The following is a 16,228-nucleotide window of genomic DNA, read 5'->3' on the forward strand; positions in this document are numbered from 1 at the left end:
ATAGTTTAATATATAGAAATGCATTATTATCTAAATCTAGATAAAATTATCTATATTCTAGATCTATAACTGGTTTGCTTAAGTCTAGTTATTTTATTGAATTTATAACTAACAAATCTTTGATTTGACCTAGATTTTAGATCTAGATCTATAAATAACTTTCTTTGACAGATTGTAGAGCTAGAGAAATTTATTGTAAAACTAAATGAAAAAGACAGTTGAAAATTGATTTTAAGTGTTGGAACGTAATAAATACAGCAAACGGATGTATTGTTAAAGTTATAGCCGACAGAAAATTAGCTTTAGAACGCTTTAAACTTTGGAATGGGAACACAATCTTCTTCGATAGAAGCCGCCATGTTATTGTACTAACAAGTAAACAAAACTTGTGACGTCACTATTCAGTCAAACAAAACCATTGTTCTAAAATTTTAAAAGTAATGTGGTTAATCTACCTATAAATAAAATCAATAAATCAATTAACGTCTTTAAATAAAGTTTTGATGTCTGAAAACAAAAATTGTTCTCTACCTACATACTATTTTACAGTTCTGCATATAGCGTTGATCCATTTACAATAGTCAATCAGACAAACAAATAAATATTCAAACATGTAAACAAACTTGCATTTTAGTATTATACTAGACTACCCGTTATCTAGTTAGCTAACTGTGGGTTTCGGGGGTCATCCATAAATGACATCACGTGTGTCACTAATCATCACAAAATAACCAGACCCCACATTCAAAAAGACTTTTTTTATCCTTTAAAAACACGCTATCCCTTCACCCCTTCACATACTGACGTTACAGGTGAACTTTAAAAAATTATATTTAATTTTAACGACACCGACTTCAAAATTTAGCCTTCATTCTCCAAAGCAAATTTTAAAATGCTTTTCTGGCATACCTGGCCCTGGTTACCTATAGCATGTTTATATAACGTGAAAACCCGGCATTTTGCTCGTGGTAAACAAAGCCTAAAAATAGTCGGAAGTCATGTGTCCGGTCCGGACGCCATTGTTGTTAGCAACCGACCACGCCTCAAATAAAGCGAGAAATCCTACTATATCTAGCTCTAGAACCTAGATAGATAAATCCGATGTATTCTTGAATTAGATGTTCACTAAAAGCTAAACAAAGATTTATATAAAATAAGGCCTGAAAAAGATTCTAGATGTAGAATTTGCATTAAGTCTAGATCTAGAATTTACATAAAGTCTAGTGACCTAGATCTAGATCTAAAATCTAGATTTCATAACAACATGTTCTTCCTTCGACAGCTGATCTGTAGATCTAGTGAAATTTATCGTAAAACTAAATGAAAAAGACAGTTGAAAATTGATTTTAAGTGTTGGAACGTAATAAATACAGCAAACGGACGTATAGTTAAAGTTATGGCCGACAGAAAATTTGCTTTAGAACGCGTTAAACTTTGAAATGGGAACACAATCTTCTTCGATAGACGCCGCCATTTAATTGTGCTAAAAAGTAAACAAAATTTGTGACGTCACTGTTCCGTCAAGTCTAGTCGTTTTTCTAATCTTTTAAAATTAATGTGGTTAATCTACCTAAGAATAAATTAATAAATTAATTAACTTCTTTAAATAAATTTGTGATGAACAGTCTGTCTGAAAACAAAAAATGTTCTCTACCTACATACTATTTTACAGCTCTCCATATAGCGTAGATTCTCTACAGTACCAAATCGGACAAACAAATAAATATTCAAACATGTAAACAAAGTTGAGTTTTAGTAGTATATAGATAATAATAATAATAATAATAATAATAATAATAATAATAATAATAATAATAATAATAATAATAATAATAATAATAATAATAATAATAATAATAATAATAATAATAATAATACTAATAATAATAATAATAATAATAAAAATAATAAAAATAATAACAATAATAGTATAAATAATAACAATAATAATAATAATAATAATAATAATTATCAGCTAACTGTGAAATCAACTGGTAGGAGGGTCTGAGCCACTTCTCTAACGAGAGGAAACCAAATATATTTTTAAATATGTATTCGACTGTCACGTGAAATACGTCATGTACAGTCTTGGGTCACAATTCCACAAACATCCATTCACTATATAATTACAGGGTACACAGTAGGGATGGACAGTAGGTGACACGTTCAAAGAGACTGACCGCTCTGACAGGGCAATAGTAGTCTTTATACTGACCAGTAGCCAGGGTTGTTAGCGCCAGGGGGGGGGGGATAATTTGTTAGGTCATAAGTTTTGATCTCATTGTCCCGTGGGAATAGCTAGGGGGTTAAGACAGGGGTATAAATACAGGCAGGTTAGTTAGTCTCTCCCTCTCCCTCTCGCACAAGCGCTCCCGACGTTAGCGGTTAGGGGAAGCCTCGCTCAGCAGAACAGGCATTCAGCGAATTAATAAACAGCACAAACTAAGAAGGTCTCTTGTTCCGTTGATTACTTCACTGTTGCTGACTCGGGTAGAATCATTAAATACCCCTAGACAACGACGGCCTTATTGGCTAGTGCCCGAGCCAGTGTCAGCAACGTATTCGGCCGGCGACTAAGCAACCGGACGGCAACATCGTAGTTCGGTCTGCAACATACAGGGCAAAGTAATCAAGTTGCAGTAGCGAATGCAGTAACAGTAATAAGTAAACTTGATAGTAGTAAGCTAAAGGTCTGACGACTATGCTACAATTCAATGTTTTCAGTTTATAAACTTAAAATAATACAACCATGTCCGATGACCACTTGACTCAGGCAAGGGTGTATAAGACTAAAATATCAGTAAAAGATATTCAAAAGAGAGAGAGCCTTTTTTTGTATTGCATCCCCATGTAACCATAAATTGGCGGTATGTCACTAAAGAAAAGCCTGTGAGGGGGGGGGGGGAGATAAGAGGTATACGTTGCAGGGTGGGGGGGGGGGTAATACCTCATGTAGAGGGTGGTGGAAGCACATAATTGAGGAAAAAGGTTTTACCATGAAAGGAAAATTTATATCATGTAAACTGCTCCAGCTAAACATAAATCAGTGTTATATGGTACTACTTGAGATTAACATGTTTACAACCAGTGGGTTTAGAGATGAGACTTTTGTTTTAACTTAGGTATGTTTAAGTATTAACTACAATGTTGTCGTACATCTGTCATTGTGCTTGTCAAAAATATGGTGGTTGATGATAAAATCACAGTGTAGGCTATCGTATGACACGTAGTTTACAATGATACAACATTTTTTAGCTTTCCCGTTTATTACCGTAGATTTTTTCTGTCAACAGACTTGTAAAATACGGACATTTATGTATGGACTTTAGGTATTTATGTCTTTTAAAACCCAACATGAAGCTAATCACCTCTGCTACTGCAGTAAAGACCATATGACAGTACAAATCCAAAAAGTTATGAACCACTGGTTAAGAGGGTAGTTCGTAGAAATTCCAAGCTTATTGGGTCGGATTTGTAGGCTATTATTAATACTACTATGTAACTAATATAGAACTATGACTATTCTAATTAACTCTACTGCTTGTACTAGCAATACTATAAAGTCTACTATAAGTAGTGCTACTAGATCTAAAATCTAGATTAGATTAGACAATAGATCTATTAATAATGTGAGTAGTGCTGCTTAGATTATAACCGTTAAACTCTAGTGTACAGATAATATTATCAGTCTAGTTAGTCTAGTAGATTTAGAATAATTTAGATCTAGATTCTAGACTACATCAAGTCTAATATGATTTAAAATTACATTTACCCGATCTAGATCTTACTATTTCCCTGACAAAAAGTAAAATTTGATATCAAGTCTTCTTTTAATAATATCTTTGAGGTGATTAATAGCTATATTTTTCTATAAAAAGAAAAATGTTTGTCTTACAGTTGGATACACGCAAATCATAGATATAAAATAGGATATTTTAAAATAAAAAATAAAAAAAAACACAACAGTATGGCTTTATTTTTAGACATATTATTAGAACTTTCATTAAGACACAGTTGGAAATAATGATGCAAAGGGTTGCTTGTTTTTTTAATGTTGAAAGATAACTGAAAAGCAGAAAAGAGAATGTTATTTGAAAATTTTCTTCCTAAACCCAGAGCATTTATTTAAAGTCAAAACAATTACAACTTTGTTTTCGAAATTTTAATATTTAGAATCAATTACAGATTGAATTTTTTAAACATTGATTTATCTGTGATGTATTATGAACATGAGTTGAGTTTTTAAAATAGTGATATTTTTCATAAATAATCTATGTTCAGCTACCTATAAAGCAAGTGCATAAGAATGTTTTTGGTAAGTTTTATATTTGTTTAAAATATTATACAATGGTAAAAGGCTAATACGTATGTTAATACTTAAAAATAACCCACATGTTTATAACTTGTTCGTAACTTGCTTAACATAATTGCTTTTGGAACTAGTCATCGATATTGCTTCGTTGAGGAGGAGATACGACTTAAAGCCCGGACACACATTCATCCATACATTCATTCATTCATCCATCCATTCCCAGAAATGACGAGTTAATAAACGCAATTCTTCAGAATGGAAATTGCGCTAAAAATGTTAAATTCAATAAACAGATGCAGTATTTTAACTCATAGTGGGATCTAATATTTAACACAATTAAATGTAGTTTTCAATGCTCTAAATTCACTACACTGTTATTATCTGTGTTATTATATATATATATATATATATATATATATATATATATATATATATATATATATATATATATATATATATATATATATATATATATATATATATATATATATCGTAAATATAATGTAATGAAATTATAAGCAAATTGTCTTTTTTCTTAATATTACTTAACTGAATAGTTATATAGACATTATTAATATATATTAACAGTAATCATTGGTTTTCATATTTGCAATAATTTTATTTTATATTTATACCCGAGACTATAATTATTATGTTGTCCCTGAGTCCACACGTTAAGGTTTGTTAAATATTTAAGACAATTGATTCATGTTTCTGTTAGCAAAATTTCATTTTTCTAATTACATTTTAATGTTTTTGTGATTAACACAGAATGCAACTGCATATTTATGCAAAAAAATATTGCAGCAGATCTAACATTGTTGTAAGACATGTAAAAATAACATATCACAATTTACAAATGTGATTATAAAAGCTGGTTTTTATTTGTGGCATCATGGTCATTTTGTAGTTAGCTTCTAGATGAAAGTGGTTTCGTGAGATAAAATGGAGGATGCACAGGATCAAGAATTCAGATAACAGCAAGTGAGACTACAGCCTTTCACTTTTAGGACATTGATTCTTCTAAATGATCAGTATTTTTCAACAGCTATTATAGTTTAGATTTAGATGTTTAGAAATAAGTGAAGTAAAGATGAAAATGGAAACAAAATACTAGGATCATCTGGAGATTACGAAGGTGGACTTGTTGAATACACCAACATAAATATAATTAAAAACGAAGTGCACACAAGTAAAGAAACCCTTTATTAATAGCATTTGTCTCAAGGTCCTGTTGTTGTCACTGAATAGTGTGATGCATATTCTTTAGAAGATAATAATATAGAGACAAATTTAATAGGCCTAAATAAAATAATATAGTATGCTAATAGTATAACACTTGTATGTTGTCGAATGTTTGAAGAAGAAAAATCTGTTAAAACATGCAAAAGTAAAAAATGACCTAAAAAGTTTAATCTTTAGGTTTACACCGTAGTGGTGGTCTGACAAAACTTGACTTTTATTGATTCTAGAAAAGGGTTTAGTTCCACAAAGACACCCATGTTTATAATTTAACATAATACATTTTTAGTTTATAACTAACACAAAACAGTATTCTGAATGCTTAAACAACGGTCACGGGTTACGAATAACAGATAAAACATGTAATTAATTCATTATTATTATTTATCAACTTAGGTATAGCACACTGCAGCATTAGTGTTTGACAACTATATTAATAGTTTGTTCTTTTGTTCTTAATATCAATTCTTATTTTTTTAAATAAAATATTTTTGCTTGGCACAGTATATAATTGTGTCCTTCAACCTAATCTTTTACATGTATTCTTAGATTTAAATATATATATATATATATATTTATATATATATATATATATATATATATATATATATATATATATATATATATATATATATATATATATATATATATATATATATATATATATATATATATATATATATATATATATATATATATATATATAGGGAACAGGGCATTTCCCCCCCGACATTACCCCCCCCAGAATAATTACCCCCCTGTCAATTACCCCCCGCCCAGTAGGACATTACCCCCCCCCCCCCCCGAAAGGGTTAGAGTTAGGGTTAAGGTTAGGGTTAGGGTTAGGGTTAGGGTTAGGGCTAGGTTTAGGGCTAGGGCTAGGGCTAGGGCTAGGGCTAGGGCTAGGGTTAGGGTTAGGGTTAGGGTTAGGGTTAGGGTTAGGGTTAGGGTTAGGGTTAGGGTTAGGGTTAGGGTTAGGGTTAGGGTTAGGAATAGGAATAGGGTTAGGGTTAGGGTTAGGGTTAGGTTTAAGGTTAGGGTTAGGGTTAGGGTTAGGGTTAGGTTTTAGGGTTAGGGCTAGGGCTAGGGCTAGGGTTAGGATTAGGGCTAGGGTTAGGGCTAGGGTTAGGGTTAGGGTTAAGATTAGGGTTAGGGTTAGTGCTACTTTTAGGGTTAGGGTTGTGTCTAGCTTTGGTTTTGGTTTTGTGTGAAGTTTTAGGCTAAGGTGGATGCTTAGGTTTAGGTCTTTTTCTTAAGGTTTGGATTAAAGTAGTATATAGGTATAAAATTCTAGTTAGAGTTAGGATTTTAAGTTGGGAGCGGGAGGTAATTCCCCGGGGGGGGGGGGGGTGGTGGTAATTGACAGGGGGGTAATTGACAGGGGGGGGGGGGGTAATTGACAGGGGGGTAATTGCTCCGGGGGGTAAATACGGGGGGAAATGTCCGGGGGGAAATGTCCTGGGGAGCAATGTCCTGTAGCTATATATATATATATATATATATATATATATATATATATATATATATATATATATATATATATATATATATATATATATATATATATATATACATATATATATATATATATATATATATATATACATATATATATATATATATATATATATATATATATATATATATATATATATATATATATATATATATATATATATATATATATATATATATATATATATATATATATATGTGTATTGTAAATTCAATTAAAATCTAAAACGTCAACCACATTAAATTTTGAATTAATACAAAGTGATAATCAATTATTTAATATATTTAATATTATTAAATTATTAAATAATGTAAATGTTAGTTAAAATTTGAAAAAATCATATATTCTCTTCGATATGATAAATAAATCTTAGAATAATTTCAGCTAAAACACAAAATATAGTATTTTAAAATGCAAGGAGACAAGTATACTACAAATAAATGCATTATTATTCAATAACGAATAGCAAAATTATAGGTTACATCGATTTTTATATCGTAAATTATCAAAATACAAATTCAAATTTATTGCTTTAAAATTTAACGCTGATGAATGTTAATTTTATGCATCTGTGAGGTCTGCAAACGTGTGATAAGAGTGCTGATTTTATTTTTACTTCAAAAACATTTCACTTGATCACATCTAAACTCTACCTCCCTGGTCTCCATTTAATAAATGGATCGTTTTTTAACAGCCACTCAGCTGTTGGCCTTAGGTTAGATTCCCGCTGTAAAATCCTTTCTAAAAACTCCTTCAAGTAAACAGATGACGATTCGGGTAGCTGATAACTGGGTGGGTTCCCTAAATAAGACTGGAAGACAATTTGCTCTGTTGGAATTGACGAGTTTGGTTGTTTCCCGTTAATCATCTCTAAAACTGTGCAGCCTACACTCCTGTAGAGAGAAAACAAAATGAAATTTAAGATCTAATTGTTTGTAACAGTATTTTACAAACTCCTTAATGTTGTAACAGTGTGTTTGTGATCGTAAGAGACGGTGACATGTACAGGAGATTTTGGTATCATGACTTGATCGTGTTTTACAATTCTCGCAATTTGTAACTCAAAAGCAATTAGAGCAGAGAAACTCCTAAATATCAAAATTACAATTTAAATATAATTAATTTAAAGTTATTGACTTAAAATTTAAAATGTACAAAAAAGTTTGAATTTCTAAAACCTTTTGAAAAATGAATAACGAAGATTAATAAATTAGACAACAGTACTTTACTTTACGTCTAATTATATAGGCTACATATGGATGACGCATGTCTAAACTAGAAAAGATCAATAACAAGATGCAACATACATTCTTTAATTTAGATTATATAATATATATATTAAACAGATATATATATATATATATATATATATATATATATATATATATATATATATATATATATATATATACATTAAACAGATATAATTACCTATTTGAATCCTATATACTTAATAAAGTTGTATTATTACACAAAACAATATTAATTTACTTGCTTATATTGACGTGGAGAAATAAAAAATGTATAATATAGTAATAACATTAGCAATAAGATATTCTTAGAAAAGCACTAGATGGGCTACGCTCATATTTATTGCAGATAATTTCTCGGGAGTATTCTCATCGACTCACCACAGTTTGATGGCGATCAAATGAAAGGTGTCAAACCTCAATCGGGTTTTATTTTGTATACCGTATATGGAGACAAAATAAACTGCACCCTGCCGAGGCGCCACCCCTGCGAATTTGAAATTTCTTTCGCAGAAACCTCCCCATGATTATTCTCAACTACTTCCCAAAGTTTCATGGCGATCCGATGAAATGTTTAGTAATGCATAAAATAGGACCATATATATAGGTTCCAAATTCACAACCGTAGTAAAATTTCTGAAAAATAAATGATATGAATGTGAGATCTAACGAAAAGTTGACGATGCAGGTCGAAACTCGAAAAGTACGAATTTTTCATCGGTCATGCAGAAAATCTCCTGCAAAACGATAAAGATTCCTCACGACGAAAACAGCACGGTCATTGTTGTTTACTTGCAGCAGATCAGGGACGAGAGGCTATGACTTCATATATAAATAAACCTGAACTAAGTGTGAATCCTAAATCAAATCCATGCCGGTCTTTGAACAACTGCCAAGCACGAATCACAGTTTAAAACGTGCAACAATATTGGCTAACACATCTGTAGTTCTGTGACTGATTTGAATAAATGGACGATGAGAGACCCGATATAGATCGCTGGATGTCACACTGGTCAAACAGGAGTCCGTCTCTGCCAAAACCATGACGAATTGAGTAGGCTAAATCAAGTGTCGAAATGTCCATCCATTCAAACGGGAGTAGATCACGTTCTAAGGTCATAGTCGAACACGTACACCGTACGTAGAGTGTCAGTCGGGATGCATGATGGTGTAGATCAAGCACACTGCGATGGATGACAGACGAATCTAGCGCGGCCAGATTAGTGTAGATCAAGACGTTCATATATTAGGTGTCGTGAAGATCGTCTCAAGAGTCGATCAGTATTGACTGGCGTAATTGTACAGCTAGCTATCAGATTCAATAGACCCGCTGTATCCATCATATGTTATGATGTCAGATCTGGACGAGGTCGAATGACTTGAAATACCACGTACACAAACAATCCAATTAAATTATCACTGGACGGCATTTTTCTTTTTCATCTTTAAATTACATACAATGGACACGACTACATCGCCGACGACAGAAACGACGAAGACTTCCACACCCTCACACGACAAGACCAAGAATAAGACTGATTTCATCTACTTCCCCTAACCACCAAAACATCTCCCGCGTCTCATCCTTTCTTGCCTCGTCAATTCAACATCTTTTAATAATATACATTCCACTTCACACATACTCCCATACCCATTCCGTACGCTAAAATATCAATCACAACAATGCTCTTTAATTATATATTAAAATCTGTACCATATATCTGCTCTGCTTGTGTAGTTTTGAATTACGTTGCCTTCTGTATACATCACTTCTGGCGCCATGTATCGCACTGTCCCAATTTCTGTAGAGACCCCATTGGCATCTACAAACTCAGATAGACCAAAGTCTGTAATCTTTAGGTTCAAGTCATCTTCCATAAGAACGTTATTGCCTTGAAGAAAGGTTTATCAAATCAATAACACTAAACATGATTTATTTATGTCACAAACATTTTTAATCTCATGTAACATGTACCTTTGGGTATGTTTTAGCTATCGGGTTTACGTTAAGACAATTTTTTTGGTCTCTATAAAACTAGAAAATAAAACATATTTACGACAATAACCTTTGATATCCCTATGCAGGATGTTATTCTGATGTAGGTAATTAACACCTTCCACTATTTGAATGGTAAAGTGTCGTGTCAAGTTTTCACCCAAACTACCTCTCTTAGATATAAACGCGGCGAGAGTACCCTGAAGTAAATTAAAACCAAATCGGAAATAGAACTAACACCATTTTACACTAACTAAAAAAAAAATAAACTCGTGTTTTGCTTACATTTTTCAGATATTCTAAAAATATATAAAACTCATCCTCTGTTTTCTTAAATCCATGAAATTGAACTATTCGTCTGTGCTTTACTTTAAGTAGAATCGTTGCCTCCTTTTTACACATATCCTAAAAATATTAAAATTCATAATTTTCATTTTAAAAACCAAATCATATTTATAATGTTTCAACAAACATTAGATGTCAAATAACTACGGATCTAAATGCAGCTAATCAATTGACACTTGTCTGAAATATCAAATTATTTTTTACATACGAATAATTTTTGGGTTATCCACTAATTACTACAAACACTTAGGAGGGAGTGGGTTTGGTCGGATTGCAACGATAGGAGGGGATGTATTATTCGTTGTTGTTGCATTTAAAGCAGTCTTTTAGTAAACTGAGTAGGAAAGTCGTTTTATATTTAAATAATTTTTGTCTGGTTGTTATGAAAATGGATCAATAAACCAAATATTGACCAGGATATTCCTACAAATTCTGAGCAATGATTTTTGTTTTTAAAGCGAAACAAAAATTATTGGAGAACATAAAACGGAAATGGGATTTCCAAAAAAACATCTTTTATATAACATATAACAATAAGTGTCAGTATGAAATTTTACTGCTGTCCAGATTTAAACGTCCATATTTACATAATTATGAATAAAACATATTAATGCATATTCTTTTGAAAACACTTAACATTTTCTAATAAACATCCGATAATTTATCGTTATTTGTTCATAGCCCTTAAATTTTTAATAGTAGATAAATTATGCATTTTTTCCCCATTTACACATCTCGAATAAATGTTCCTTCATATTATGTGCATTTATATTTTTGTTTATAGTCACAAGTCATGACCTAGTGTTTTTAAAAAACTTACAAGAAAACTATTTGTATCGGTAAATTGTGTAAAACATGATTTCTTTGCAACAAAGTTTTCCTCTTCAGGCCTGGTTTCATCTGTTACCAGATGAACGCTTCCAAAGGCACCTCTTCCTAAAATTGATTCATTGATTTTAAAGTTCTTCGGGAATTCTTCAGAAAGTACCATGTCTGCGATAAATAAAAGTAGAGGCTTTAAATATGTAGATAAAACAGTAGCTATCTAAAATTAAGAACTGACGTGTAGTTTTCCTCAAGTTTTTCAGATTCCATAAGTAAAAACTATATCTACTTGGATAAACATATATTTTATGCTGGCACAGATAATAAGAATCAATAATTAATAATTCAATAATTAAAAAAGCTTATAAGTCTTTATAAATTTTCATATTTAAATATTAAAACAAGCGTATGTCTCAATAATATTTTATGAATGTAATTATTTTAAAGAAAAAACAGACCTGTTTTAGATGGCAATGTTCCAATGCTTTTTCCTGATCTCCAGAGTATTGAGTGAGCATTGTCTGAAATATCTTTGTCTGGACTAGTGGTCAACTGCTCCAACATTTTGTTTAACGTTTCATCATTAATAAATTGTTGACTTGCTTCCATACTTCTACTTAATTCTTTTAGACATGCAATAGTACTTCGTTGCTCGGATTTGTTCCCGTGTAAGAGGATTTCTTTAAATTTTGGAAGCAGCTTGAGTATCTGTGAGTTTTTTGTTTTTGTATTTTCAGTAAATGCGAAGTATCCGAATACATGGTTACAATATAGATGCATGATTTTTAAAAATTAAAATAGCTTAACATCAACACTTAAAAAGGTTGTGGTATAAAAAAAACACCAATTATTATATAATTAAAAGTGCCGCACAAGATGCAGTTGTCGGGTGTTAGAGAGTCGACTTATAGTTCTAATTTCGGATCCCGGACTTAGTTCTTAGGATGTCAATGAGTAAACAAACTATAACAAGTGACTGCGTGACGTAACCTGATCACATTATCTTTTAGTGTTCCGAGTTTACAGAAACTGGTAAACTCTACTTCATCTGCCCAATGTAACGTAACGTGTAAAGTCTTGCTTTACTGGCTCCATTGGTAAGTCGATTGCTTACTGCATGAGGGACTTTGATGAATATTACGATATTCATGATTTAGCATTATCTTGTATTATAATTATTATAATCGCAAATTTAAAAAATATATTCAAATATATTCAAATAAGCTTGAAACTAGAGAATAGCAAGATAAAATGGAATAATACGTCTTGAAAATCATCATCTCCTTCTGCTAATTTGGCGAGACACTTTAGCAGACCATTCAGTTGTATTTCAAGATGAACTCTTTCTTTATTCTTGATAGCTTTGTCAATGCCTTCAATTATTGCTTGTTTTAGTTCAGCTATTGCGAAGAAAAAAAACAATTATTTAAAAAACATTTTAAATCGCAAGCTTTTAAATGCACTGAAAAAAATAAAATATAACTAATTTGCTTCTTTTCATAAAAGCTTTGGTTTCTAGAATATGTAAAAGATTTAATAAGTAACCAAAGCTTTTATAAATGAAAACAAACTAGCTTTATTTTCTTATGTTTTGTGCATTCAATAGCTTGATCGCTTCTCGGCCTTTTGGCTAAGATCAAAGTGTAGTATCTGTTATGGATCTGCACGGATCTTAGCCATTTGGTTGGTCAGCCCTTTTTAGGGCTGGCTGCCGGGGTCGAGAGGCGGTCAAATCTACTACTCTAACTCACGCAAATCTCGCCAACGACCGCTGTGGGGTTGCGCCCACACATCCCTCGAACGCACATGCTCTCGAGATGAGTCACCCAGTACTTGTACTGGGTGGCTTCAATGTACGAGCGGCTAATTTTCAACCTTCTTTTTTCAGACTGACGACACCCATCTAGGAGAAATCCTAGGTGGGAGGTCTGTCAAAATCGCCAACAAATCAAACTCATCTACTACGTCAAACGCATCTACCTCGCTTCCAACAAACTCACTACCACTCTGACGACACCCACCTAGGAGAAATCTTAGGTGGGAGGCTTACGTCAAACGCCAACAAATCGAACTCAGCTACTACGTCAAACGCAACTACCTCGCTCAACAAATCGAACTCATCTACTACGTCACACGCAACTACCTCGCTCAGCAAATCGAACTCACCTAATACGTCAAACGCATCTACCTCGCTTCCAACAAACACTACCACTCTGACGACACCCACCTAGGAGAAATCTTAGGTGGGAGGCTTACGTCAAACACTAGCAAATCAACTAAATGCCTCTCAAGACCAACTACTCAACTTACCTAAAATAAACACTCGACACATCGCTCACCTCAAATATATGCTCGCTACTCTCTCCAAGCCCCAGTCCATCGAACAATACTACCATCAAGACAACACACGAAACTCGTCGCCTCACCAACGCATCGATCAACGCTGCAACCACGGAACATCCCTCACTAACACTCCCAAAGTACAACTACCAACCAAGAAGAAACCACTAACCAACCAAGATTGTATCACGTGCAAGAACAAAGGCCAAAGGACGATAAGCGATCATGTTTTGTTTGTCATGTACTTTATGTTATTTCAAAGGAAACCAAGAAACCGGAAATGAAAACAAGTAAACCAAGGAAACAGGAAAATATAGAAATACGAAAAGAAACCAGAAGAGAATCAAGAAACACAAGGAAAATAACACAAGCAAGAATTAAATTCTTTTAAATATGTATAATATTTCATGTCTGTATATAATCATGTAACCTACTCTTGCTGCCTCCCTGCGCGAACAGGGTAGAAAGCAAGAGAGGAAATCTATTAAACACCAAAAAAAAAAAAAAAAAAAAAAAAAGCTTGCGAAAAGAAATGATTTTTTATTTCTTTCATTTTCTTTTTCTTAGTGATTCCTAATTTATGAAGTCGAAACTAAAACTATTACCTTTAAAACACCATCATTAGATCGCAATATCTAAAAGACGATTATCCCCCTGTGAGATAAAAACGTTATTACCTGCACTAATAACCTTCACTAGATTGACCGTCTCCGCGATTTTAAACAGGCTGTCGGTTGATAGCGTCTAGCAGTTTAGCTAGTTATCACCCCTTCTGTTATTTAATACAGTATTATATAGTAATCTATCTAGAGATTTAATTTTATTATCACCTCTTAGTCTCTAAACCGTTTAATTAGTTTTATTGATTAATTAAAAACTCACTAAATTTAAAAAAATAGATAGTAGGACGTATCTTAAAAGTTTGAACGAAATCGGTGCATTAGAAGTCTGTCAAAGGTGAGTTAAAATATTTGCCAGAAACTCACAAACTACAAACAAAAAAAAAGTGTAAAAAAACGTGTAAAAATTTTTAAAAATTATTTTGACAAAATGTCGGCATCGCTGTGAAGATTAAACGTTTGTCAAAATGTGCTTTCTTTTAGGGTTGAATATTCTAAATTTACTGAATAAAAGAATAGGGGTTACAGAGAACAATGTGAAAATTAACTAGCCTTTGAATATATTCATATTTATATTGAACGAGGGAATTCAGATGAAATTGTTTATTACCTTTTGTCTCTTTTCTCACATTGTCTCCAATTAAGGACAGTAAAACTTTTGATTGGAATGAGATCGCTTTATTACTGGAATTCATGTTGATTATTACCTTGTAAGACAAAAAGAACTTTATTATACATTATTTTATATACACAGTTACTGTTAATTTTTTTTTAATTAATATGTCGTTGTGTGTTTATTACTTTTAACGCTCTAAATTTGTTCGGACGTTTGGAAGTTAAACATTTTTTTGTTAAATTAACTCCTTAATGACAGAATTATGTTCCAAACTTTTAACAAATTATTTTTGCTGATTTTCTCTCATCATACTGACATTGAATTTGAGGTATATAGTTGCTTTTAAATTTGGACTTTTTTTTTTTTTGTTAATTACAGTATTTCTCGAAAACGCGACATCAGGCAGTTATGGACCAAACAGTAATTTTTTTTTTTTTGTGTGCGGGTCATTGTATTATTTTTACTGACACGTATTTCTCTAAATATCCACGCACAAACAATAGAATATAAAAAACTAAACATATGAACATGCAAGGAGATGTAGACTCACTTGCAAAAATCAAGAAAACTCAAGTTTATTAGCTCAGGCATAGAGTTACATAACTCTGCTGCACCTGCTCACTGACTAACTCTTATTAATGGGTATTTTGAAGCGTTGCTGTCGTGGTTGTACTACACTACAGTAACACCTACATATGAAAGGACTTCCTTCAATGTGCAGAGACTTAGTTGTCCCTGGTTACGTCATTTTCGTGAACTCAAGGTCAACTAATAAAGACGCATATTTCTCATTCGACCTATATTTGCTATACACACACAGCACGTAAACAACGACTGTCCTAAATGATAGTGTTCAGACGTTGTATATTATTACATGCTCAATGCAACTGCTGTGGGTACTTAGTGTCACTGCTGTGGGTACTCAGTGCCTCCGGTGTGGGTACTCACTGATATTGTTGATGGTACCCTATGTTTCCGACTTCGGTTCTTCGTGCTACGGCTGTTGTGCTCGATTGATCCTGCGTTTGATTACCAATGACAGTGCTGTAGCTACATATTGCCACTGGTATGGGTACTCAGAGCTTAAACAGTGGGTACTGAGTGTTGAAGCCATGTGTACTGAGTGCTGAAGATGTGGGTACTCAGTGCTGAAGATGTGGGTAATC

At 32.5% G+C, this 16,228-nt stretch overlaps 1 protein-coding gene and 1 pseudogene across 1 annotated transcript in view; one reads left to right on the top strand and one right to left on the bottom strand.

The window, feature by feature from the left end:
- LOC131935276 (uncharacterized) overlaps positions 1–16,228 on the bottom strand; it is a 67,732-nt gene that overhangs the window by 40,228 nt on the left and 11,276 nt on the right. The window contains exons 8-14 of the mRNA XM_059291661.1: positions 15,057–15,153; positions 12,750–12,886; positions 11,945–12,194; positions 11,482–11,654; positions 10,602–10,721; positions 10,387–10,516; positions 10,035–10,212 (exon numbers count right to left, since the gene is read on the bottom strand). Coding sequence (XP_059147644.1) covers positions 10,035–10,212; positions 10,387–10,516; positions 10,602–10,721; positions 11,482–11,654; positions 11,945–12,194; positions 12,750–12,886; positions 15,057–15,153 — 1,085 coding nt within the window. The remainder of the gene's footprint in view (positions 1–10,034; positions 10,213–10,386; positions 10,517–10,601; positions 10,722–11,481; positions 11,655–11,944; positions 12,195–12,749; positions 12,887–15,056; positions 15,154–16,228) is intronic.
- Positions 13,097–13,183, top strand: LOC131935287 (uncharacterized; annotated as a pseudogene).

This window comes from Physella acuta, unplaced genomic scaffold (genome assembly GCF_028476545.2).
Source record: "Physella acuta isolate Inbredline_101_S28 unplaced genomic scaffold, ASM2847654v3 ptg000141l, whole genome shotgun sequence".
Lineage (NCBI taxonomy): Eukaryota > Metazoa > Mollusca > Gastropoda > Physidae > Physella > Physella acuta.